Source organism: Sturnus vulgaris, chromosome 1, assembly GCF_052056855.1.
Source record: "Sturnus vulgaris isolate bStuVul1 chromosome 1, bStuVul1.hap1, whole genome shotgun sequence".
Classification (NCBI taxonomy): domain Eukaryota; kingdom Metazoa; phylum Chordata; class Aves; order Passeriformes; family Sturnidae; genus Sturnus; species Sturnus vulgaris.
In genome coordinates, this window is record NC_142243.1 from 3,777,940 (window position 1) to 3,804,040 (window position 26,101).

At 41.7% G+C, this 26,101-nt stretch overlaps 1 protein-coding gene across 4 annotated transcripts in view; it reads right to left on the reverse strand.

Moving 5' to 3' along the window:
- MINDY4 (MINDY lysine 48 deubiquitinase 4) overlaps positions 1-25,287 on the reverse strand; it is a 70,004-nt gene extending 44,717 nt beyond the window's left edge. For 3 of the 4 annotated variants that reach the window (XM_014873725.2, XM_088154982.1, XM_088155168.1), the window contains exons 1-9: positions 25,058-25,287; positions 22,791-22,910; positions 21,445-21,647; positions 18,331-18,589; positions 16,903-17,321; positions 4,810-4,868; positions 4,356-4,465; positions 3,208-3,324; positions 47-135 (exon numbers count right to left, since the gene is read on the reverse strand). In XM_014873725.2, coding sequence (XP_014729211.2) covers positions 47-135; positions 3,208-3,324; positions 4,356-4,465; positions 4,810-4,868; positions 16,903-17,321; positions 18,331-18,589; positions 21,445-21,647; positions 22,791-22,910; positions 25,058-25,120 — 1,439 coding nt within the window. In that variant the 5' untranslated portion in view covers positions 25,121-25,287. The remainder of the gene's footprint in view (positions 1-46; positions 136-3,207; positions 3,325-4,355; positions 4,466-4,809; positions 4,869-16,902; positions 17,322-18,330; positions 18,590-21,444; positions 21,648-22,790; positions 22,911-25,057) is intronic. The other variant, XM_088155051.1, reaches the window with a different exon arrangement.
- Between the last annotated feature and the right edge of the window lie 814 nt (positions 25,288-26,101).

The window sequence follows — 26,101 nt, forward strand, 5'->3', positions numbered from 1 at the left end:
TTTTTTTACTTCTGTAGGGAAATTTCCTGAAAATTCACTGCCTTACCGGGTGTCTTTGTTCCTGTTGCTGTCTGCAAAGATCAGCTGCTGCAGGACACAGGCTTGGACTGCAGCCAGAACTCCACATGGGCCACCCTGGGGGCAAAATGGGACAAGGGGGACAATTCTGATTAGAAAAAAAAGTCTTAAAAGCAGTACTTACAAAGGTAACTTTTAAATTCAGTGATTAAATTAAGACTCTAGTCTTCATATTCCAAACACCTGTTCGTTTAATTTATTTATTTTTTTTTTAGCAGTTTGCTCTCCTCTCCCCATTTCTTCTTCTCACTGCAAATATTAGCCCAGGTTTATCACAATTAAAACTTTTCAGAAATCAGTAAGTTATTCACCTTGTGCCAAAAAAAAAAAAAAAAAAAAGGCAGCATAACATTTAATAAATCCTTCATAATAAAGGAAAGTTCCAGGAGCAAAAAAAAAACTTATACAACTTGTAGAACTTGGGAGGAGAAATAAAGGAAATACATCCATTGACTTTTTTGTCTTTTTGTTCTTTTCTGAAATTCATTTACAAAAAGCTCCTGGTACTTTTTCTAATGTTTCCACAGCTCCTTTCTCTTTTGCTCTATGAGCAAAAATCTGATGGATGCTGGGGAAAACCCCTGTGAGCTCCCAAAGCCCAAAGCCATCCTCTCATCCCTCTCTTTCCAGCCATGACCTTACAGTGCTCTCTGTGGCTCTGGGGTTTTGTGCAATTCAATGCAAATCTGTGTTTTTAAGTGTTTTTGTGGTCCCTGCCTATTTTTCCTGAAAAGACTCAGACATCTATCATGTCAAAAGAAATGTGGGGTTTTATTAAAACTGAGATAAATGAAGTAAGAATCTCTTGATCCCTACTGAGCTGCACTTTAATTTTCCCTCTAGGCAAGAGAAAGAAAACCAAGAAAGTTTGAATCTTTCAAATTATCAGTCTCAGAGGAAAAAAAAAAAAAAACACAATACCAAGAAATGCCATATTAACTTTAAATTTTATGGAAAGCAGATGCAGCTGGTTTGGGCTACACAAGGCTGACATCACAGACACCACAGTGCCACCCACAAAACTCCTCTCAAAACCCTGCAGAGGAGGGGAAAGGGCAGCCAGCACTGCTGTTTCCACACAGCAATTCAGTGATTCAAGGATCCCCTTCATTCTCTGATTGTCCTGAGTGCAGCACCAGGGGAAGGGGACTGCAGGTAAATGCAGTATGGAACCTAAAAAATAACCGAATTCCTGGAATTAGGAAACAGCCTACACCTTCCCATATCTATTATATATACTCTGCCTCTCTAGATTTATTTAAATAAGTGATGAGTGAATAATCTGAAGTGTATCAAGGAAAAAAAAAAGCAAGGTTTGTGTCAGTCATCCCAGTCAAAAAAGAAATTATGGGATTTATTCTAAATATCTTCTTCTAACACCACAAAAACTTAACATAAGAAAGAACCCAACAGTTGCTCAGCTGAATTGAATTTTGGAAGAGAAGAGGAAATACATGAACGACCTTAAACAGGCACAATCTCAGCAAAACACCATTCCTGCACTGGAATTCATGGTGGGGAATTAAATGGCCAGTGAGTGGCTGAAGAGATGAGATATCTTTTCTCCAGGCTGGAAACACCAAAGTAACATTTACTGTGGGCCAGTGGCCACCACTGCCACAGTTCCTTTTGGAGTTTAAATTAAGATTTAATATCTTCTTTTTCTGCCAGGCTTTGTAAGATAAGCAGCTTTCTTCTGAGATCACCAGCCTAATGAAATATTTAACTAGACGAGGTAAGTTAATTAAACATCTTAATGACATGTTTATTAGCCACTGTCCTTGCCTCAAAGCCTCTCTTCCCCTCATTTCTGTAGAATGGTCTACATCTCTCAGGCCAGATAAAGATTTTCTGCACCAGCAGAGGCTTAATGAGTGTTTTGTAAAGAGGAGCCCACAAGTATTTACTGAATTCCTCAGATCCCTGATCCAGAGGGGAGAAACTTTGTGTGGCTACCCCAGGAGCAGTGCACAGCCACAGGGCTGGCACAAAAACATCCAGCACTGGGGAGGATCCATCCTTCCAAGGGGATCTGGTGGATTTTGGGGGGCAGCTGCACGACCCTGGGCTGAGCCTGTGAAACCAAGGGGAGCAGCACAGAGCAGAGAGGGGTGTGATGCCCAGAGGAGCTGGAACAGAGGCCAGAAATAAAATGGATAATTATTATTAGTGCCATAGTCGTGGCCCCTGCCTGGATGGCTCCAAGATGGAAGCAAAAGAGAGCTTGGTCATGAGATCTCACATTTTTATAGGTTTTAGTCCATTTGCATACAGAAGTTAACTGTCCAATTAATAGCCTCAAATCATGAAATTTCATCCTCCTTGCTGGCTTGCCCACCCTTCTCTTTTCACATTGTTTATGCTTAGGGCCTGAAGTTTGAAGGAATTGTCCTTGAGTCCCCAGCTGGAATAGGAACTGTTTTGTCTTCACCACCGTGTGAAAAGATCCCAGGAACCCTTAATATAAAACTAACATAATATAATATAAAACTAAAAGCTCTACAACCAAGCAGAACAGAAAACCTTAAAGCATCAGGTGAAGCTCAGGCAGGGCTGGAAGGGAGGGCTCAGAGAAGTCCTTGAATGCCCTGGATCAGAGAACACCAAAAATCTCTCTGGATTGGGCAGGTGCTGTCCAGGCTGGCACAGTGGTTTTACCAGCTGTGGTCACATTCCTGATGTGTCCCCCTGCTGGATGTTGCCAGGGAATTGATGCAAACCCCATTGTAGGGAGGAGCTGGGATCTTGTGGCTGCAGGAGAGGTGAGCCCAGCAGCAGTGCCAGTGTCCCAGTGACCCCAGTATCTTCAGGAAGTCAAAATCTCCAGGTGATTTTCCAGGTGACCCTTGCTACATCTCATTTTGAGTCAGATCAAGCTGCATCTTAAATTTGTTTGGCCCCACATCACATTTTTCTCTTAAACTCCACCCTTGATTGATGCTCTTTTATTCTTTTACCACCCCTAGCTGTCAGGGTCGTGACAAGGTGACAACATCCACTGGTAACCAGAGTTTAAAGAAAGAGAAAAGTCTTTAGAAAACTGATTTTTTTTTTCACTGCTGAATCACACAGCCCTTGTAAAGTCAGTGTAAAAAGCACAGATCACTGCTAGGAAGGAATTTACAGTACCTTTTTCTGCACAATGCCATATTTTAGCTGTGGGGTGTTGTTAAATGTAAAACTCTGGATTTTCCATTCTTCACTGAAGCAACAAAGACTGGAGCCAAACAGAAGATTTTTTAATTCCTATAAAAGAAAGAAAAAAAAAACCCTCACTTTAAAAACAAATCCAAAACACAGTAATTTGTAGAAAAGAAAGGAGGAGTGTGGAAGGGTAATGACTAACTCTGTATAACCACCCTCTTCTGTTTTATCCATACTGTAAATAGCAACACCCCAATGAAAAGGAGCAATATTTTCCTTTTCCTGCTATATTCCTTCCACTCATAATGCTGGGAGCAGCTCAGCACTGGAAAATATTTATGTCTCATGTCTGGGGCACAGTTTCCCATGCAAGCAAACCAGAACATTGCCTGAAATTTAACAGCTGGAAGAGCAACCAATGGTGACATGAGGGAGAAAAGGACCCTGAATGAGATAAATGTTAATTAAATGTTTGATTTCTGGATTTCAGCTGGCACAAATCCAAATCTTGGCCCTGAACAACTGCAGACCATGACCATCCAGCAATAGCCACACTGAATAAACTGCATTCATGCTAAAGCAGAGCTCAGGAAATTAAAAAAAAAGACTACTCAGGGCTGGTAGAGATACTCCAAGCTCTTTGATCTAGAAATCATTATTTGGTCTGGGTTTTTTTTCTCCTCTGTCTAAATGGAAAGGAAAAGTTAATAATCAGACTTTAAATAATTTAAATAATTATATTAATTTAAGGGGAAATTAAATAATTAATTAAATAATTAAACTAATTAAAAATAATTTCATCTCTGCTCAAAATAAAGGAGATAAGCAAGGCAGAAACAGTGACAGGGGAATAATAAACCACTGTCAGTGGAAAGGACTGGAGAATAAGCACATGAATAACTGACTAGAGGAATTAAGGAAATAATACAAACTTCATTAATTAAAGCTATTATGTGTGCTTCAAGTGGGCTGATGCATGAGGGGTGTTTTTCTGAATTTAGGCATCCCTAAATTACTTTGTTACCTGGACAAGGAGTATACTCAGGAATACAACACATGTTCAAAAGTGCAGCACAGAGCAACCCACTGCAACAACTCACAAATCAATTTATATTCACCATAATTAGTCTTACTTTTGCAAGAGAAATATCAATTGCCTTTGATACTATTTGAAGCATATAGAGTGTTGAAAGATCTGGAGTCTTATTGACTTCTCCAATTGTCTCTTCATCCTCCACATCAACTGAAAGAAAAAAATAAAAAATCAAGTGTTGGATGGAAAGAATTGTTTTCCCCAGCACACTCAGTGCTAGGGGGGTCATCAACATGAAAATTAACATTTATTGTCTTCATAAAAAGGAAAATACCATTTTAGCCACAAAGGGCAGATAAAAAATACACGAGCAGGCCTTTGTTTGATTATTTCCTAATGACTTTTTTGTCTTATCTAAAAATTTATAGCAAATGCACTTGCTCTAAATCAACTACAAGTTACAAAAGAAGCCACTCCCACTTATTTATTTGGCCACAGCTGCTCTGAACAATACAAAAGATGGCAAAGCCAAAGTGAAACTTAATGTAACTTACCCAATTCTAGGACTTCTTTCATCTGGTCTTCTTTATAGCCAGTGAATGTTGGAGACTTCCTACATGAAAATGAATCAAGAAATGAAGGACAAAATGTTCATTTTAAATGAGAAAAAGTGTTTGAATAAATGGTAATAAATGGAGAGCATTCCCACACAAGGATATAACTTTTACGTGTGTGTGTGCATATATATAAATATATATATATAAATATATGGTCTGAGAAATAAATGGTCTTAGAGAAAAACCTTTTCCAATGGAAAAAAGCTGCACTCCAGGAGCTCATCAGGAAAAGCAGCCAGCACAGAGCAATAGCCTGTGTTTGATTTGGGATTTCAGCCCTGTTCCAGCATCAATCTCGTTTCATTTGTGTGATATGACAGATCAGGTCATAAAATAAAATTTAAATCCCTGACAGGGGTCAGGATAAGAATCAAATTAGTCATTAAACTACTTGAAATATCCAAATAGTTAAAGTGGGAAAAGGTCTTAGACTGCCTAATTACCAGGGTATTACTTTAATCCACTAAGAGGGATCAGTTGTTCAACTCCTCTTGTGATTTAATTGTGTATTACACAATTAAAAGGTTAGAATTCATATGAATAACTACTAAAAGGACTAAGTATTTAATAAGTATTTAAAGCTGGCTCTGAAGTCAGAGCCGAAATAAAATGTTAAGTTTTTGGAGACTAGATGGGTTTTATTCTTCCCGTTGAACTCACACCAAAACTAATTCAGAATCAAGGAAAAAATTTGAATAACTATTTCTAAAAATGGACTTTTTTTTTTTTTCTTCCCCCCCCCCCCCCCCAAAAAAAAAAAAAAGCAGTACTGTATCACTGGCTGTTGCTTTGGAAAAAAGGTATTACACTGACAATCCTTTCAAAAATAGTATGGAATAGTTTCCTCAGCAACATTCTTTGTGTGCATGGTATTACAGCAACAACTGCTGTCATGTCACACACTTTCCATGAGCTTAATTTCCTTTTCAGAATATGAAATAATAACTCCAGAACACAGACATATCACACTCAGGATTTGCCCAGTTTAAAGGCATTTTGGCAGCTTTCTCACAGATAGTATTTGGTACTGTAAGAACAGAAATATTTCTCTTTTTAGCTATAAATAAGTTAAAGGATGGAGGCAATGAAATGTGGGTGGCCCCGATTTGGGCCAGACAGAATGGAAATGAATCATCCACGTTCTAGGAACTTCAGGTAAAAATAAATGGGAGGCCCAGCAGGTCAATAAAAATAAGAGGACTGAGAGCAAATTTCTGTAGTGGCAAGAAGCAGCACTGAGCTCCCACTGAATATTACTGTATTTTTATGTGATACAGAATTTAATAGAGTTGATTGTGGTATATTTTACAACACAGACAGATCTCTCCTTGATGTTTCCTAACATGAATTCCATCTGAAATTCCCTTCCCATAGCTGCTTGCTACTATTTTCCTCTCTCCTGGTCAAGGGTCTTAATGACAATAAATTCACCAATAAACACTTTTCAGCCAAGTCATGTCACTCAGGCATAACCAAAAGCCACTTTTTTGTTTTGTCTGAGATGGCACACTATTCTCTCTCCTTTTCTAGTGTTCAGTCAATCCATTTCTATTTAATTTTGCAATAGTTAATAATTAACACCTCCCAAGGTCAGGTTGGACAGGAGCAAGCTGGTCTAGTGGGAGGTGTCCCTGCCCATGGCATGATGATCTTTAATGTCCTTTCCAACAAAACCATTCTGTGATTCTGTGATTTCTGACACAATGCAGCACTACAGTTTCTATTTAGAAATGAAAATACAGCCACCCATGGTACAATTCACATATAGCTCACCTGGCAGCAGTTTTTGTAGTGTTAATTCTCTCTGGAAAGTCTAAAAGATGTTGGTTCTCCACCCATTCCAGGAAGAACCAAGCCCGGGATGCAAAGTGCTCTCTGAATTCTCAAGGCTGAGAATTCCCATCAAGCTGAGGAAAGAGCTGACACCCAAGATTAATGTTGGGTGTTTTCTGCTTAAGTGGGGGATTTTTGCAGGTGGAGGTTCCCCTCCTTGAGGGGAACTTGTGTTTCTCAAAACAGCCAGGACATTTATTGCAATTTCCATTTCAGCAGAGGGCTGCTGTTCCAGGAAAATTTATTGTAGGTGTAAAACCATTTGGTTGGAACACTTAGGGAAGGGGGAAGTCATCCATCACAGCAGGAAAATGGGACAGGAAGAAAATATGCTTCATTCTAAACATACTATACAGTACTTTCTCTAAATATTTGAACATTCCTCTCTGGCCTCCAAGCACTGTAGGAAAATGGATTTGGAGAAGAGCTGAACTCACAGACAGGGAGCTCCTTGGCACAATAATGGATGTGCATTCCACCATTTCCTATTTACACCAGCACTCACAAGAGGTCAAATAAGCAAAGGGGCTTAAAAATGAAACAGCAGTGGCTTTAAGGTGACTGTGGTGGTAAAACCCATTCTCAGTGCCAGATTGTAACAGCTTTTCTACTGAATGTAGAATAGGCAGGCATATCCAATATTCTTGGAATACTGAGTAAAATCTGCAGAGTAGATAATTTAAAATAACCTCTATTGCTGTTTGAAAAAGGGTAAAAAAGGCCATTCTATGTGATGCAGCTTGTCACTGCCTTGGGACACAATTATAAAACCAGAATTATTGAAAGCAATTGTAAAGATGCAAAGGACATGATCACAATCAATGCCAGGCAGTATTTTTCTATGGGAAAAAGGTCTTGGCATGAGGATTTAATGTAAATTCTCTCAGGTTGGCAAGTCTGGCTGACAAAGGTAACAGAGGCTCATACACTTAATTTCCCCAAATTTCCTTTTCAGTGAGGACCTGCATCTGATTTGAACCTTTGCAATATGAAAAACTATCTGGTGAACAGATGAGAGATAGATTTGTGAACACGGACGGATACAAAACAGGTAGATGAGAAACTTGGCATTGAAAGGGTCATTTCTAATAGAAGTGACCACTTGTGACAGAAAGAGACTCCCTCACACATGACTCTGCATTTGTCCTGCTGAATTTTACTAACTGTGACAAGGTGAAATCTTTGTTCAGAAGGTTTGTATATAAAACAAGAATTACTATAATCACAAGCTGAGCTACAAGATGGTTTGAAGTGCCTGATAAGTTGGGCTCACCTGAACACAAAGCTCATCCATAGGCTATGAATGAATATTTATCTCCAGCTACAAAATCAGAATTATAATAAAAATGGAGCTGCTCTGTTCCTACTGTTCTCCACCAGAGATTTTGGAGTGTGACATCCTCCCAGAGGAATTTCCAAGGAGCTCAGTACCACCTGTGTGAACTCATCATTATGTTCATCAACTCTAAACTGCTGCCAGCAAAATAAACAAGAATCAGTAAAATTGAAAAAAAAAATAAATAAATAAAATTACATCAAATAAAAATGATAAAGCACAATAAAGGGTTCCCACATCTTGGCACTCAATCAATTCACATCAGTGGAGGTGAATCCAACCCTCTGCTCTGTTCACCACCCATAAAGTATCCACTCTGTCTGGTTTGGGCCTTCAACTCTCAGGTCATTTAATTTTTAAGGATGTGGAATATTTGTGGTCTTCTATTTCCTATCAGAAACCTCAGACTTTTAACCAAGCCACTGTAACCTGACAGGTATCAGCAATACAAATGATCTTCCTGAAAATTAGTATCAACTGTTAAATTGGGAGACAAAACCTTACACTGAGGATGGGGTATTCCCTTATCTCATCTTATTATAAGAAAAGGTGAACTCAAAAAACAGCTTACTGGCGAGCCCACAGAGATTTTACCTCCTGGTGAAGTAATCTTAGGGGTAAATAGGGGTAAAAAGCATTCCTTGTGCTACCTGCACACAACTGATTTTTTTTTTAAGGAGCAGGTAATTCCACAGAGTCATGGAACAGTTTGAGTTGGAAGACACATCAATGATCCTCTAATGCAAATTCTCAACTGACTGACTGCATTTCAGGCAACAGGCTGGACCTCTCCAGATTTACCTCCTTTCCAAAAATAAAGAAATTATACAGAAGCCATTTGTCACTTCCAGTAATTGCAAAGTGCCTTTTCCTATAGAGTGCTGGAAAAATACTAAAAGGGCAAATGGCAGCTCCACAGATGTTACACCATGGGCTCTGCTGCCATAAATCCATTGGCACCACAAGAAAGTCACAATAGTTTATAACTTTTATTTTGGGCCCTTTTTTCCGGTCCAAGCATTATGCTGTAAAAGGTGTTACGTAACTCCAGGCACTTGAAGGTTTTCACTCCTGATTTGGCAGCCACAACCTCTCTTTTCATCCATGGGAGAGTCAAATCCATATTCCCCAGGGCTGAGCCCCTTTTGTTGGACAGACATTCCTCTGCTGCCAGTTGGATGAGTCAAATCCAGATTTACTCCCTGGAGTAAGGGAGCAGAGGAGGGACCAGGAGGGGTTGGTTCCTCTCTCCAGGAAGGTGTGGCTGCAGTGTTCTCATCGTGTTTCCTTCCCCCAAACCCTCTTCAGAGCACTGGAGATGATGCAGAATGTCAGTGAAGGACAAGGCAGACATCCCAGACAAAGGCGGAAGGAAATTTGCGAACGTAATTTACTCCAGGGCTGCTCCAGCACTGCTCTCGCCGTGTTTCCTGCCCCCAAACCACTCCAGAGCACTGGAGATGATGCAGAGTGTCACTGAAGGACAAGGCAGCCATCCCAGACAAAGGTGGAAGGAAATTTGCCAGCGTGATTTACTCCAGGGCTGCTCCAGCCCCTCGTTCCTTTCCGCTCTTCCGTCTGGAACTCTGACTCAGCTCCCACTTTCTAGAAATGCCACCCCAGCCCAATGCATCCTCTCACAGTGGGAAAAACTGAATTGATTCCTCATTGCTCACACACACACACTGAGAATCCTGGAATAGCCTGGGGCTTTCTGGCTGGTTTTAAACAAGATCGAGTCCAAAATGACCTGGGCACTTCTCATTCCACAGAACTGGCAGTCCAGGTGGTGAGGACTTTTAGGAACTTCTCAACACCTCCCAGGATCAAAACTTTATTACTCACCAAATTGCCAGGTATTATTTTAGACAGAGCCAGACCACCCTACACACCGATTCTGTGCATAACACTGAAATATTGCAGCTCACCAGGTAAATACAGAATTTTCCTGGAAAACCTAATTTTGCACCAAAATGGACAGTAGGAAAGACTGAAGCCAAGCAAAACTGCTGAGTAAATAATGTACATTACGTAACTTTGCTGGAACTACTTTTCCTTTCAGTTGGAAATTCAATTTTACTTTAAAAAAAATGGCATTAAACTGGAATGTTAATTAGTATTCCTTATGAAATGAGACATTCACGTATTAACCTTCAACAGGCATTGAATTCTCCCATTTCACTGTGTCATAAAATTATCAGTGCAGTCCAGAAACCTTCTGGGTTGCTTGTGCTCTGCTCTGTTGCTTACACTGACTGAGAGAACACCAAATCCTGCTCAGAAACTCATGGTCAAAGTTCTCTGCCAATCTCCTAATGCAGATCAGCCCAGATTGTGGCTGGGGATGATGCAGGATAAAAAGATAGGAGAGGATCTTCACAGTTTTAGGCACTCAATCATCTACAGTTGACAAGTATTGGCTCAGTCCTCACATGGAAAATAAGCTTTTTTTATTCCTGTTAATAACAGAGAGCATGAATATCAATCCTTTAAGGACCATAACATTTTCAAAATATTATTTTGAAAGAGTTATGGTGCTTATAATATTTATACAATAATATTTTGAAAGTGTCAGATATCTGAAAGAATAAAAAACCAAAACAACTAAACAACCCTGAATATATTTTAAAAGGATTTAAAGGATTTCTTTAAAGATCTGTATTTTTTTCCTCTATTTCTATGAAGAAATTTTCAGGGCCTTTTTTTTTTTTCCTAGAACATATGAAAGAGAAAAAGCAGAATTGTCATTAACACAATGGGTTCATCTGTACTGTGATTTTACAATGCTGAGGACCAGGCCATGAGCAGAGGGTGGCAGCTCTTGCCCTGTTATCTGAGTCACAGTGTGACAATGTTAGAGACACCCCTGAATATATGGAGGAAATATAAAACAAATCAATATAACTTAATAGAAAAACAACAGCAAAAGTTCAGAGCAGGAAAGATAAAAATATTTAGCAGACAGCACAAGCTTCAGACAAAAAAATGCCTAAAGGAACATGAAAAATATTTAGAGTATTTTAACAGAGGTGAATATGTAGCAAGGAACAGAAACACCAGTGAAAAAATCAACTTCAGCTATGGATAACAGGACAAAAAAATAGCAAATGGAAGGTGAATACAACAAAAAAACCCTTATAATAAGAACTGCTAGAAAGTGGAATGTATTATCAGGGGAGAGGTGTCACTTGAACCATTTAAGACTGGAGCACACAAAACCTGGAAAAAGTATTAGAGCAAACATAAATATATACAGCAGTAATTAATCTGCCATAGAAAGAAATGACCCTAAAAGTTCTTTTCCATCTGTCATTTCTAAGATTCTATAAAATATGAGTAACGTTCCACTTGGTGTCTATGGCAATTCCCTAACCCAACCCTGCCCATGTCAGAATGCAGGGCAGTGCTAGAACAAGGCTTCTTCCCAAGGAACAAGGGATATTTTGGGAATGGGAAGCAGTGAGCAGTGCCCAGCTGTGCTGAGCTCAGCAGAGATTGTGCAGGAGGAGAAACCCTGGCTCTGAGCTCACTGGAACTTTCCTGGTGCTGAAGTGCATTGGGTTGGGAAAGGCACCTGAATCCAATTTCTGTCAAGGTGGAAATTGCACCATTTAATCAGTGCCTTGTCTTCATTTTTTCTGTTTTCACTCAGTCAGGATTAAAAACACAATGAAGACAGAATTTCTCGGGTTTGGGCTTGGTTGTTTATTAAATCTTATCTAAAGTACAGAGAGCTGTGCAACACTTCGAGCTACCAGCTAAAAGTGAGCAAAATGGAGCTGAATCCAGCTGCTACAAGGTCTTTTAAAGCTAAACAGACCAATAAAGAGCTAACACCTATATTATTTATATTTTTAGCCCAATAACCAAACTCCTGTGACCCCCAGTGCAGCACTGACTGTCCAACCAGAAACTACTGCCTGAAACCATGAAGAAGAAGGAAGAAGAAGACGAAAAAACACTCAAAATCCTTCATCTTGTCCCATACCTATTACTGTATTATAAAAACCTCAAATTTAAAAGCCTTCACCATGTGAAACCACTCACTTCTAGAGTCACACCCATAATTTTAACTCCATCACTCAAATTTTGGAAGCCTTCTCCAAGGCATCAGGTCAAAAGCAGTGTTCTCCTGGGGGTCAGTGTGAGAAAACTCAAAACTCTCAGGTTTTTGGGTTCCAACAAATTCCCACAGCCACGAAGCAGCCCTTGGTGCCTGGAACAGCCCTGTGCAGTGGCAGAATGCTGGCAGGAGAGCAGCAGCACAGCCAGCACTGCTGGCCAGGCACAGGGGGTCAGGTAATTCAGGGGATTGTTCACAATGGAAGGATGAGTGCAGAATCAATTCTCCTCCCTGCTCCTGGAACTGCACACATCTCTGCCCCTGGACAATGGGATTCACTGCTGCATCCCTCTGCTCACTAATGGCAGCAGGAAATTTTTGTTCTGGAGTCAAGATACTCCCAATTCTTTGTGTCTTTCTGATTCTGAGCCATTCCCTTGGAGCTCCAAGGAAATATCCTTAACTTCAGGTCCTGATTACAAAGTGCTTTTGTTCCCTTGGTCCAGTTTTACCCTTTTTTTTTTTTCTTGATTTCAGTGCTCTGATTCTAATTTTATGCTGTTTGTCTTGGAACTGGAGGAGGGAAGTTGGTTGGCTTTCTATATGAAAACCAGAATTTCAAGCATCACACGTTCTCCTTCATAACTACCAGAAGAGGAAAGGAGCTGTACAGACCAAATCTGCCCATCTAACTCACCCCACTGCAGAACTGCCAGCTTGGATTTACTCACCCAAAAATTATTTATTCAGCTGGCAAGTGGAGACTTTCCACAGCACCATCACACTTTGCACTGACAGACTTAATGGAAAATTAGGAGAACACTTCAGTGGCTGCAGGAGCAATAACTGCAGCACATCTCGGTAGTGAAGACCAAAGAACTGTTTCTCAACTGTTCTAAAGTGGGTTTTTCTTGCTTTTCCCCAATTTTGTTTGCTCAAGCTGTGAAATTGGGAAATCTTGACCTTCTAACCCCATGTAACCTTCCCAAAAAAGTGATAATTCATCCTGGCTTTTTTCTGGAAAAGCAATAGTCCTTAATGCGAAGACAGTCACCAACTTCACACCCATTCATTTTTTCACAATTTCTGAAGATCATGAGTTCCATTCTACTCATTCTTTATTCTGTGTGCTGAGGTTAATGATGAATATTCCCCTCCAGCAGGGGATTCAGCACCAAGGAGAATCACAGGATGATTTAGAGTTCACCTGGCCCAACCCTACCTCAAGACACTAAAGGAAGCAAAGAACCTTTCCTTGCTGCCATTCAAGGCTCTACCCAGGATAAAAGACTCAGAAAAGTCTTAATAAATTTGCTCCCTGTGACCTGAGTATGTTCCCTCAACATCATCTCTCCCAAGTTCCTATGAATCTTAAGAAACCACAGATACAGCAATTTTTAGGTGGAATCTAGGATCAGTCACTTGGACTGGGTACTTTTGAATTTAGGTTTTTATTCCCTTCAAAATCTCTTAAAAAAAAAAAAAAAAAGTAGTGAATAATCCACATTTTACTTGGCCTTGCACACAACTGAGAGGAACAGGGACTCAACAAAAAAAGGGGAATGTTCCTTTGAAGATGAACAATAAACAACAGCATCAAAATGACCTGAAAGGGTTTTCAAATTCTCCACTGAAGTGACACTGAGACATAAACGTCATTTTTAGTTTGTTAAGTTAAATAAAATTGCTGTGAAAGAACATGGAGGAATTACTGACATATTTCTGTATAAATGTGATGTTTGTACAACATCACCACATCCCAGCATTTAAATCTTGGCTCAGATAAGATGGACACTCCCTTTTTCCAAGGAATCACATGGGGCCATGGATACAAATCACCCCTGGGGAAATTCCAACTGGGCACAAGAAGAAATTTTTCAAGAGAAACAAAGAGCCATTGGAACCATCCCCCAGGGAAAAGTGTTGAATTCCCAAACCCTGGGCACTTTTAAGATTTGGCTGGGCAGGGTGCTGGGTCACCTTGTCTAGACTGTGCTTCTGCCAAGGAACGTTGGACCAGGTGATCCTTGAGGTCCCTTCCAACCTGGTGTTGTGGGATTCTGTGAATTGAGAAATTAAATTGGCTGCTTACAGCTGAGGATAAATGAAGATTTGCTGCCACCTATATACTGCTTTTCTCGTGGATTAATTAAAAAAAAAAAATTCTAAAAAAAAACCCCACCTGTAGAATCTGGGTAGGTATGCAAACTCTACAGCATATTATATTTTTTTTAATGAAATAACCCTTCATGACTTGGCAAAAAAATACAATCATGGCAATAAAGAACCATCACTGACCCCTGTAATTTCTTTCAATAAATGTGTGAATCAAAATGCTGTGTATCTGCATTTCCCTAGGCTATTTTGATGGCCAGGTATTCTTTTAAGGCTTGGCAGTAGTTTTACTTTCAATTTTTTCTCATATGTTTGCACAGGATGCCTTCAGCTTGCATGCTCCAACAGCACTTCTGGCATGGGAGAAAAGAGACTCAAAAAGTAAAGTAAATGGAAGAAAAAACAAGATATATCCTTAGTTTTCTATGGGAAACAAAACCAGAATTGCAGATGCTGTGAACAAACCAGCTGTGGTTAATCCTATAGAGGTTTTTAGCTGCTCATCTAAATACTCAGATTAGCATTTCTTTCAGGTAACAGAGAATGGAAGAGGATCCAGGCAAATACCCACTCCCACATTGTAATTTTTCATTCTTTAAAATGCTTAATCAGTTTGGCCAGAACCTGCAGGGCTCCCAAACACTGCAGGATTTATTTGGCTGAAGGGAAATAAAAAGTCTTGCAGGACTTACACTGTGGGTGTTTATTTGGAGTGTCTATTCCTTGCACTGCACTCCAGGAGTGTCAGCATCCCTGCTGGGTTCTGTGGAACCAGAGCTCAGAGCTCAGCACAGACCCAAAGCTCTGCTGGCTCCAGCTCACACTGCCCAGCAGGAACGAACCTGTGCTCCTCTGCAAACGGGCTCTGCTTAGGAAAGGGCTCCCTCTCCTGCTCCTGCTCCACCAAACCACCTCTCCGAGGCCAGGGAATTGTTTCCAAGCCCTCCCTGCAGGGATGGAGCACAGACAGGATGGCAGCACAGTGTGCTGTGCTCTGGGTCACCCCCTTCGAGGACAGCTTCTCCTTTTCAGCTCTTGCTGACAAAGGCTGGGAAGTGTCAGCGTGTCCAAATCTGAGTGAACTCCAGAATTACAGAGTTGTTTAGGTTGGAAAAGATCTCTCAGATCATCCAGTCCAACCATTACCCCAGCACTGCCACGTTCAACACCCAACCCTGTCCCCAGGTGCCACATCCACACTTCCAGGGGTGGTGACTCCATCACTGCCCTGGGCAGCCTGTTCCAATACCTGACCATCATTTCAGTGAAGAAATCTTTCCTAATACCCAAACTAAATCTCCCCTGGCCCAGACTGAGGCCATTTCTTCTCCTCCTATCCCTGTTCCCTGGGAGCAGAGCCCAGACACCCCCGGCTGTCCCCTCCTGTCAGGGAGTTGTGCAGAGCCACAGGGTCCCCCCTGAGCCTCCTTTCCTCCAGGCTGAGCCCCTTTCCAGCTCCTTCACCCTCACCTGGGGCTCCAGAGCCTTCCCCAGCTCTGTTCCCTTCTCTGGACTCACTCCAGCCCCTCAATGTCTGTATTGTCATGCGGGACCCAAAAGTGACTGCAGGGTTTGAGGTGTGGCCTCAGCAGTGCTGAGTACATCCCTGCCCTGGTCCTGCTGTCACACTATTGCTGACCCAGGCCAGGTGCCAGTGGCCTTCTTGCCCATCTGGCCACACTCAGGCTCACATTCAGCCACTGTCACAGCACCCCCAGGTCCCTTCCCAGCTCTCCAGCCACTCTTCCCAAGCCTGCAGTGCTGGCTGGGATTGTTGTGACCCCCGTGTAGGATCCAGTCTTTAACAACTCAGGTTTGTATTTGACTTTTTACTGGGTTTTATTTTGCAACAGTCTTCCCAGGGAATTCCATCCAGCCCACCATGCCTCTGAGGCTCATCCATGATGGAAATCCATAATGAATGGATAATCAACATTCATTGATTATCCAGTATCAGGAATACACTCAATACTCTCAGCTTTGCTGGGGAGCTGCCAAAGCCCACTGAAGCTCTCTTCTCTACCTCAATTAATGCTGAGTGTGAGATAAAAATCATCCTGAGAGTGGAAAGGATGAAGTGATGGGGCAGCACTACTTTATAGGCTCAACCAAGCTGTATGAAAGCAGAGTTTTAAGACTTTAGACTGTGGTACTTTGGCCCATTACACGTTAATCTTTATAAATTCAATGAGCCAAGGCACTGTGGAATGCTGGCAGCTCTTCTCAGTTAAGTTTTGGTTCCAGATAGGAAACAAGTGCCACTCCTGGCCCATCTGCAGCTCCAGCAGATTGACAATTCCCACAGCCCCTAACTTAGAAATGTAGAAAGACCTGATGTGTAATTGCTTCCTCCTCAAAAGGGTTTCCACATATGGTATCTCAATAAGAAATTAAACTGGGAAACAAAATAGCAATAATAATTTTAAGAAATCTGGCCAGTTTTAGTGTATAAATAAAACAATGCCATGCCTCCCCCTCTTAAATTTTACCCAGTAAAAAAAAAATAAAAAAAATCAGTTAAGAACATAAGAGAGAGATCTGGAGCTCTCAGAGGGAGACAAAAAGTTCTAAAACTTTTATACCACGAAATAGCACAGAACAACAATAAAAACTCTGTTTCAGCATATAAAATATTCCTAATATAAAATATATTAGCATTTAATATTCCCAGAAATACTCTCACCTGTGGCCTGACAACCGACTCTCCGTTTTCTTGAGGGATCTTTCCTTCTTTTCTCTCCCAGCCCCTGAATGTCTGTGAGGGACACTCACTTTAAGGCTTTTTTCACTGCTGTCTGCACCAGAGCTTGCAAGAGATTTCCTTTCTTCTGTCTTGGCCCTCTCTCTCTCAGACAGCAGCTTGGCAAAGAAATCATCTGGATCTTTGGGGCTGCTCCTTGGTTTTTCAGAGGCAGAAGTGGTGTGTGAGCTGAGCAGAGTGTTGGATGCAAAGCCCACGTTGCATTTTGTGGGAGATGCTTTGCTTTCCTGCACAGCAGTGCTGGGGACACTCAGCTCGTGCTCCTCGTGTTCTTCACCCCTGGGCTGGGCTGGGCTGCTGATGCTCGTGGATCGTTTGGAGAGCCTCCTTTTTTGGGGATCCTGGAAATAAGTGCCATGAAAGACACACATTACAACTTTACCATCTTAAAATAAACACAAAAGGCAGAGGAAAGCTCTAGCACTGATTTCTGAGCTAACCTATGCATTAATTTTTAGGAATCAGCTTATAGAGTAAATCAGATTTTTTAAAAAAATCAGTAATAAAATAAGACAAACACTTTCACTTAAAATTTGACCAGTATTAAAGATGCTACCTACCATTAAAACATGTTTTCCATGGTTTTACCAAGAACAACAACAAATTACCTCCTAAGAGCTTAATTTTGGGATTGTATCCAGCTCAAGAAATCAAGACTTATAAGATACTTCCTGGTATCTACCACTACAGGTATGTAGTCCTTACTTTTAAATCAGAGATATTTATAAATATCCAACTAATTCATTGAATTTCCATATGCTCTTCAGTACTACCTAAATGTCATAGTTAAATATTTTAATTTCTCATTATCACAAGCTTAATTTTACATTGGAAAAGTCCCTGTCATTAGATAAAAGAAGCATAAAGGAACAAAAAAAGGCAAGAAATTTTAAACTGAAAGCACTTCTTGATGGAATATGGTCTGATTTGATCAATTCAGAAACATATTTTGAACTGAAAGCAATTTTCAGTTCCAAACTGCTACTGATTAAATGTGGAGTCTTGGAAAAACCAGAGTAAAACAGATACTGTGAAGGTAACACAACAATTTGCATAGGAAAATGGAAAACCAGCTCTGTCAAGAGGTTTCAAGAATGGGAAAGATTTCTAAAGGAATTCAGTGACCTGAGATCACAGACATGCAGGGGGTAGTCGCCTGCAATGGTTATATCTGAAATTCTGAATAAAGCAGAACAATTTCCCTAACTCACCACTTCTTTTCAGCCTGCAGATTTAATGGATTAACATGCATAAGCCATTTGAACATTATTTATGAGTGATTTTTATCCCAGCAGGCTGGATATAAAATCCATGGGCAAGCCAAATATTGTGTAAAGTGTTGGGAATCACCTCTGGTGGACTGGCTACTGGTCCAGCCATCATTCCTTTGGCAATGAGACCAGCCCTGGGCTTTGACTTCTCCTTCCCTGTGGATTTCAGCTCCTCAGAAATCAGAGCTTCTTTTAAATCCTCTCGACTGACTTTTAACTTCTTGTCCCAAGCACAGGACAAGTTACTGCTGTGGGTTGTCCCAGTGTGGCATTTTTCACTTCTGTGCTGATGTTTTCTGGGTGGAGGGATTTTATCCAGTGGATTTTCAACATCAGACCTAGAGGGAAGAGAGAGGAAAAGCTTGAAACAGCAAAGTAATGCACAAGTAAATTAATAAAACCAGCTAATTAAAGCACTGCTGTCAAATTAAGTTACATTGTATCTCGAAATGATAATCAAATGCAGTCACTTTTCCTCTAAACATCTGGATGTAGGACTTCAGGACATTATTTCAGTATCATTATTATGTGTCCCAATTGGTTATAATGTGGGTAAAACAATTCCAGGCTTACTTATTTTGATGTAAAAAGGGTTCAAACTGAAAGAAGGGAAATTCACATTAGATATTGGGAATAAATTCTCTACTGTGAGGGTGGGGAGGCCCTGGCACAGAGTGCCCAGAGAAGCTGTGGCTGCCCCTGGATCCCTGGAAGTGTCCAAGGCCAGGCTGGACAGGGCTTGGAGCAGCCTGGGACAGTGGGAGGTGTCCCTGCCCATGGCAGGGGATTGCAGTGAGATGATCTTTTAGTTCCCTTCCAGCTCAATCCATTATGTGATTGTATATATATAAAAAGTATAATTTATATATCAGACAGGTCCTAAGCTACCACCAGCAGTTCCCATTCTTCTCAATCTGTTTGAAAATTTGTTAGCACTTTTGCTCACATTCTGTGTTCTCCTGTAACTTTGACTCTACTGACCCTCTCTCTTTGTTCAGCTGTAGAATACTCCTTTTAGTCCAAAAACAAAAGCACTTTTGTGACAGAAATTATTTTACTGAGTAGTTCCCAGTTCTGTGTCAGTTTATAATATTATGCTCTGTGTAACTCAAAAATACTCACCTTCCTTAATTCAAGGAAACAAGTCCCTGAACTAGTTTTTCACTCTGGGATGTTTTCCTCCATCCTAACTCACTGTAAAGCAACTCCATAAATTGAAACATCCTGCCACAAAAATGTTCTATCGAATTTTGTCCTTTTCTGACCCAGAGATGTGGCAACTGAGAGGTGTTTTAAAAATCTTTTATTCCATTTTCAGTCTCATATGAAGGGTGAGACAATACAGATGTTATAATTCACGCCATCACAATCACAATCAGAAGCCAACTGTTTCCTAATTACAATACCCAATAAATGTTTCTTGGCCTATCAGCTTTTGTCACATCATGCTGTAAATGCCTTAAAGCCAATAATCTAAAATCACCCTGATGGGTTCTATTACAATGCACCTTTCATAGTTCTATTTCTCCAAAGTATCTGGTCATATTTGCAAGGCCATCCTTTGAAACTTTTTCCTAGCTCCATTTCTCTCTCATCAATACCTGCCTTATTCCATGGCATTTCTAAGTCAGCATTTCTGATCTCCAAGTTTGGATGCACACAGTGTGAGCCTTCTGGCAGGCCCTGAGAACTCTCTACAAATCCATTTCCCACGTTGTTCCTTTTATTTATCCCATTTTTCCAGGAGACTGTGTCCTGTGTGCTGTGCATGTAAACTGAAGGGAGCCTGATCTTCCTCTGGAATCATCAGGAAAAGTAAGGACATAAACCCTCACTGCCCAGGGGTGCTGGCTTAGAGAGTGTTTGAACACTTACAGACACTCACATGAAGCTCCAAGAGCAAAATGAAAAGGAAAGCAGCTCCTTAATAAGGAACCAGAGCAGAGTCCCGTCCGATTAAACTCCACCCCTGAAAGCATCGTTAAAAGTTACACAAGTAGTTGAAATTAAAACTGATTTCAGGCACTGGGTGGCTGACCTTGGCAATACCTTTTTTTCCCTTGTTTTTTTTCCTTTGGCAATCCCTGCTTTTCCCTTACCCAAAAGGGATGGCAATGGTGAGGATGACCCTCAGGGCAGGGTTAGATGGGATATTGGGAAGAAATTCCTCCCTGAGAGGATGGTGAGGCTCTGATTGACACAGGGTGCCCAGAGAAGCTGTGGCTGCCCCTGGATCCCTGGAAGTGTCCCTGGATGGGGCTTGGAGCAGCCTGGGATAGAGGAAGGGGATGGAATGGGATGATCTCTAAGGTCCCTTCCAACATTAACACTGCTGGGCACTGCTGTGCCCTCCCAGAGCAGTGTTGGGGACTCCTCTGTGGGAGAGATCCATGAAAGGGAAAGAAAAAGTGATTTAAAAAAAAAAAAAAAAGGAAGAAAAAAGAAAAGAGAAAAAAAGCCTTTGCACTGCCTCCTTTTCAAGTGCTGCTTCTGAGCTCAACTTAAAACATCTTGGCTTTTTTCCCCTACAAGAAATGACTTCATGGGTTTTTTTTCCATGCACTGATGCTCAGACTTGGCTGCTTTGAGCATACTGCATTTAGGATGAAGAACAAAAGCTGATTAATTCCCTGAGGGGAGAGGCTAGGGAGCTGAATTACACTTCTGTGCCCATTTTAAAAGCTATCTATGGAAGTACAGGGTTGTTAATCCTCTTTGAGGCACCAATAAATGAAAAATGTTGTTACACACTATTTTCAGGTATTCTGCAAAGTCTGAACCTACACTGTTTGTAATAACATTGAATTTAAGACAGCAAAACTTGCTTTTCCCTATGTAAGACACGAATATACCTTTAGTTTGAGCACAGGTGGTTGGTTTCACCTCCAAACCTGCTTCAATTTGAGTATTTCCAATGTAAAAGGAATGAAATCTCCTATTTCAATCCGCTTCAGTGACTGAAAGATGCAATTGAGGTCATCAGTCTTCATAATTGGCAGGGAACATAAAAGATTATTTTTGAAGGGTGACTTGCACAAGGATACTAATAATATGGGAAGTTAAGCTTTGTGTTATGAGGATAGCTAATAAAGTTGAGCTCAAGATATAAATAAAACATTCAACACTCTTCTTTCCCTTCATTAAGAAAAAGTAAGTGAATACACAGAGCACGGAGAAATAAATCAGACTGTACCTGGAGGCCTGAGTTTTGCTTTCATCCAGGGCACTGGCATTGCCATGATCCTCATCCAGGAGGTCGGGTGGGTGGGATGCTGAGCTCTTACTCTGAGGAGTTGACAGAGCAGAGCTGGAACCAGTGCTCCTGGAAGTCCCACGGTGCTCCAGGAAGTAATTAGTGATAATTTCCAGCAGTGTTTTCAGTGGGTTCTCCTTTGCCTGGCCAAAAAGAGAAATAGAGTTCCTGGTGACTATTGAGATGCTGTTAGTCTGGCTGCAGGGCATTAGTTTTACACTGTACACAACACTTCAGATGTTTCCTAGAGTTACCTGTGGGTGTATCCCAGGAGTGACTGAACAAACAATCCAGGGAACTGCAAGATGGCAGCTAGAGAATGTCAAGAGCTCAAAGGTGCTGCTGTGTTAACTGAAGGAAGCACAACACAAAAAAGCAACCTGTCACAGTGATTTGTGACTCTCATTTTAGCTAAATATTCCAAAGGCTGGAAACTGTGCAAGAATGCACCTTTTCTACAGTGGGAGAGGGTTTTTTGAAATAGCATTTATGAAGACTTATATGAAGATACCAAAAGCACTGTGGTGCCTCAAGTTATGAGTAAACTTTTTTGTAACGGTGGTGGTGTTTGCACCACTTAATTAGTGGTTTGTCTGGGGTCTCTTCTGTCTTCACTCAGAGCCAGGATTAAAAAATACACAAAGGAAATAGATTTTCTCATGTTTGGGCTTGGTTGTTTATTAAATCTTATCTAAAGTATAGAAAGTTCTGCAGCACTTCTAGCCACCAGCTAGAATCAAGAAAAATGGAGGTGAATCCAGGTCTTTTAAAGCTGAACAGTCCAATAAAGAATTAATACGTTTATGATTCATACTTTTTAACCCAATGTTGTGATCTGCAGTGCAGCACTGACTGTCCAACCAGAAACTACTGCCTGAAATCACGAAGAAGGAAGATGAACACAGAAAAGAGACATCACCCAAAAATCTTCCATCTTGTCCCATACCTATTACTGTATTATAAAAACCCCAAATTCAAAACCCTTCACCATGTGAAATCACACACTTCTAGTTAACTACACACCTATAATTTTAACTTCATCACTCAAAGCTGGAAGCCTTCTCCAAGGCCTCAGGTCAAAAGCAGTGCTCTCCAGGGGGTCAGTGCCAGAAAGCACAGAAAGCTCAAAAAATCCAGGTTTCTGGGATCTAACACTTTTTATATTGCATTTCCAAGGATAATAAATACTAGAAGTGTAATTTTCATCTGCTGTGCCATATATGAAGCTGCAAATGGAAATGAGAGCATGCAAGGAGACTTCCAGACCGTGCCATGCCTTCCCTCACCTTGTTCTGCTTGTACAAGGAGTGCAGGTGCAGGACATTCCGCAGCTCATTCCTGTTATTGATGCTGAGCTCAGAGCGGGGAAGCTCCCGGTCCATGGTGGTGATGGTTTTCTTCAAACCCTGAGAAGGAAAAGTGTCAGACCCCAAAGCTTTTACTCTCAGTTTCCTTGGGTGTGACATGGAACTTGTGGATGGCAGCAATTTGTGAGCAGGTAACCCTCAGAACCTGTGCTGTAATGGCACAATCTTGAGTTACAGCAGCTCATGGATGTGAAAATAATCAGGGTGGCTACACGAGAGGGAAATGTAGCCCTGGTGGCCAAGAAGGCCAATGGCTCCTGGCCTGGATCAGGAATGGTGTGGCCAGCAGGAGCAGGGAGGTTCTGCCCCTGGACTCAGCACAGGTGAGGTCACACCTTGAGTGCTGTGTCCAGTTCTGGCCCCTCAGTTTAGGGAGGACTCCTAAACTCCAGAGGAGGCAACGAGGCTGGTGAGGGGCTTGGAACACAAACCCTGTGAGGAACAACTGAGGGAGCTGGGGGTGTTTATCCTGGAGAAAAGGAGACCCAGGGGTGACCTTGTCACTCTGTACAGCTCCTGAAAGGTGGCTGTGTCAGCTGGGGTGGTCTCTGTCTCCAGGCAGCACTGACAGAAACAGAGGACACAGTCTCAAGCAGAGTCAAGGGAAAATTAGGCTGGATATCAGGAAAAAGTTTTTCACAGAAAGAGTGATAAAGTCCTGGAATGGTCTGCCCGGGGAGGTGGTGGAGTCACCATCCCTGGATGTGTTTAATAAAAGCCTGGATGTGGCACTGGGTGCCATGGGTTAGTTGAGGTGTTAGGGCTGGGTTGGACTCGATGATCTTGGAGGTCTCTTCCAACCCTGTGATTCTGTGAAATTGCTGAACACAGAAAAACAAAAACTTCTATGCAGCTGCTAAACAGCCTCCTAAGACTGACAGTCTGTGTGAAAGGCCCTGAGCTGAGGTTATTCCAGCCAGCCTCAGGTTGGAAATCAGTCAGGTGTCCATGGCATCAGCTGGTTTGGTGTCTTCAAACTTCAACTTTCAGTCTGTGGCCAGCATCCATGGGCACCTGAGAGACAAAATCTATGGGCATCTCACTTTCTGGGGGAGAGACTGATTTATTGTGAGTTGGATCCCAAATTAATTTAAGGGGTACAACACAAGGCTGCTATTTTGAGAGATAAAGCCCTGATTTCTTCTGTGCAGGGTTATTGTCACAACAAAGGATTTCTTTTTCTGCTGACAGAGTGTCTGCCTCAGATTTATGAAATTAAGGGCAAGTTGTGGTAAATAAAGGATCATTATCCCTGTAGGCTCTGATGTCTATGAAAGATCTGGGGGAAGTAGAAGCACAAAGGATTATCTTGTTTTGCAAATGTGGATTTGGAGATAAGATGCAAAACATGACACTGAGGTTTGTGTAACGAAGTTAATGAGACAGTGGCAGTTTAATTTCTGATATAAGACAATTCATTCCTGACATGGGGTCTGACATCAGCAGCATCTCCTAAGGATTGAACATAAATACAAAGTACTATGTGCTGCTATATGGAAATGTGAAGGTGGTTTCAAGTCTGCTCAATCCCATACCTTGCATCGCTGTGGAGCCCAAAATTCACTTTATAGTATTAAATTTGTGACAGGTACAATGGCCTCTTTCCTCCCCTTATCTCAATTCTTTTTTCCCCCTGCCAAAAAAGGGTTTTCGGCTGAGCTATTACTGAAAACTGGGGGAGAGGGGGAGGGGGAAGGAAGGAGGGGAAATGCATGTTAAATTCATGTTACCACTTTCTCTAAAGCTGTTACCTTTTGCCTTAAATAAATAAATAAGGCACCGTATGCCACTTGCAAACAGAAGGACAACAGGCAATTCATGAAGGAAAAATACAGAAAAAAAACCATTGAAAAAATAACAAGGAAACCTGTAAATAGCAAGAAAATCCCAGCTGAAAGTGCGTTTCTGGATTTAATTTCCCGTCTCGCAGGCGTGTGTGGTTAAGGATGGGCTCCCCCCAGCAGGAGGAAGCGGCGGCATGGCCGGGAATAAAAGGGGCACTGTGGGAGCTGTAGTGCGGCAGCTCAGCCCAGAGCGTGTCCCGGTCACCCCCAGTGATCCCAGGCTGGATTAAACCCCCAGGCTGGATGAACCCCCCGGCATCCCGCGGTGCCCGCAGCCCTTCCCGCTTTCCGCAGGGCCGTCCCCAGCGGGGCTGAGCGGGAGGAGTCTCAGGCCGGGTTTACCTTTCTGCTGAGAAATTCCCTCACCAGAGACGCGGCCACCTCTTGCACCAAGGCGCGGTCCATGGCTCCGCCCCGGCTCCGGGCTCCGGGCTGCGGGGGATGCTCCGGCCGCGGCAGCCCCGCCGCATCCCCGCTGCCCGCGGCCCGAACCGGCACCGGGAACCGCGAACCGGCACCGGGAACCGCGAACCGGCACGGCTCCGCCCCACCGGGAGGGAGGGACGGAGGGAGGAAGGAGATCAGGGATGGAGGGAAGTTGTAGCGAACTGGGGGGGGGGGAACCAAAAAACAAAAAAAACACACCAAAAAAAAAAAAAAAAAAAAAAACCAAAAAAAAAAAAAAACCAACCATATAATGTATATTAACATAATAGAATATATATCGTAATATATTATGTCTATTAATACTATGTCTATTAATACTATGTCTATTAATATTATGTCTATTAATTTAATATGATATGACATAATGTAATGTAATAGAATATGATGTAATGTAATATGATATGTAATATGATATAAGATATTATATGATATAATATGATATATAATATGATATAGTATAATATTATATAATATAATATGATATATGATATGATAAAATACGCTATGCTATGATATAATATGATATAATATATCAGAATGATTTTTGGTTGCACTGAGTAGCAGCAGCTGCTGAGGGGTGATGCTCTTGAGGCACAGGGGTGCCTGCCCACCTCATCCCTGTGGTCCTAAGACTTGATTATTGTCCTTCATGTCAGTGACAGCCCCCTCCAGTGCAGCAAGCCCAATTTGGCAGCACGATCTTCTGTAACCCATAGACAAGAAAACAGCTTGTAATGGTTTCACTGAGAAAAAAATCACTTTATTCTTAACCCATCAGCTGCATCCCACCTGCTCCAGTTTCCCAGATGCTGCAGAGGGATTCCTGAGGCACATTTCCCACGTTTCCCTAATCTCTGTCTGAGCTAAGGGCTGCCGAGCAGCCACACTCTGGGGATGCAGCACTCCTGTCTGTGCAGGTCTGTTAATCAACAGGAGCTG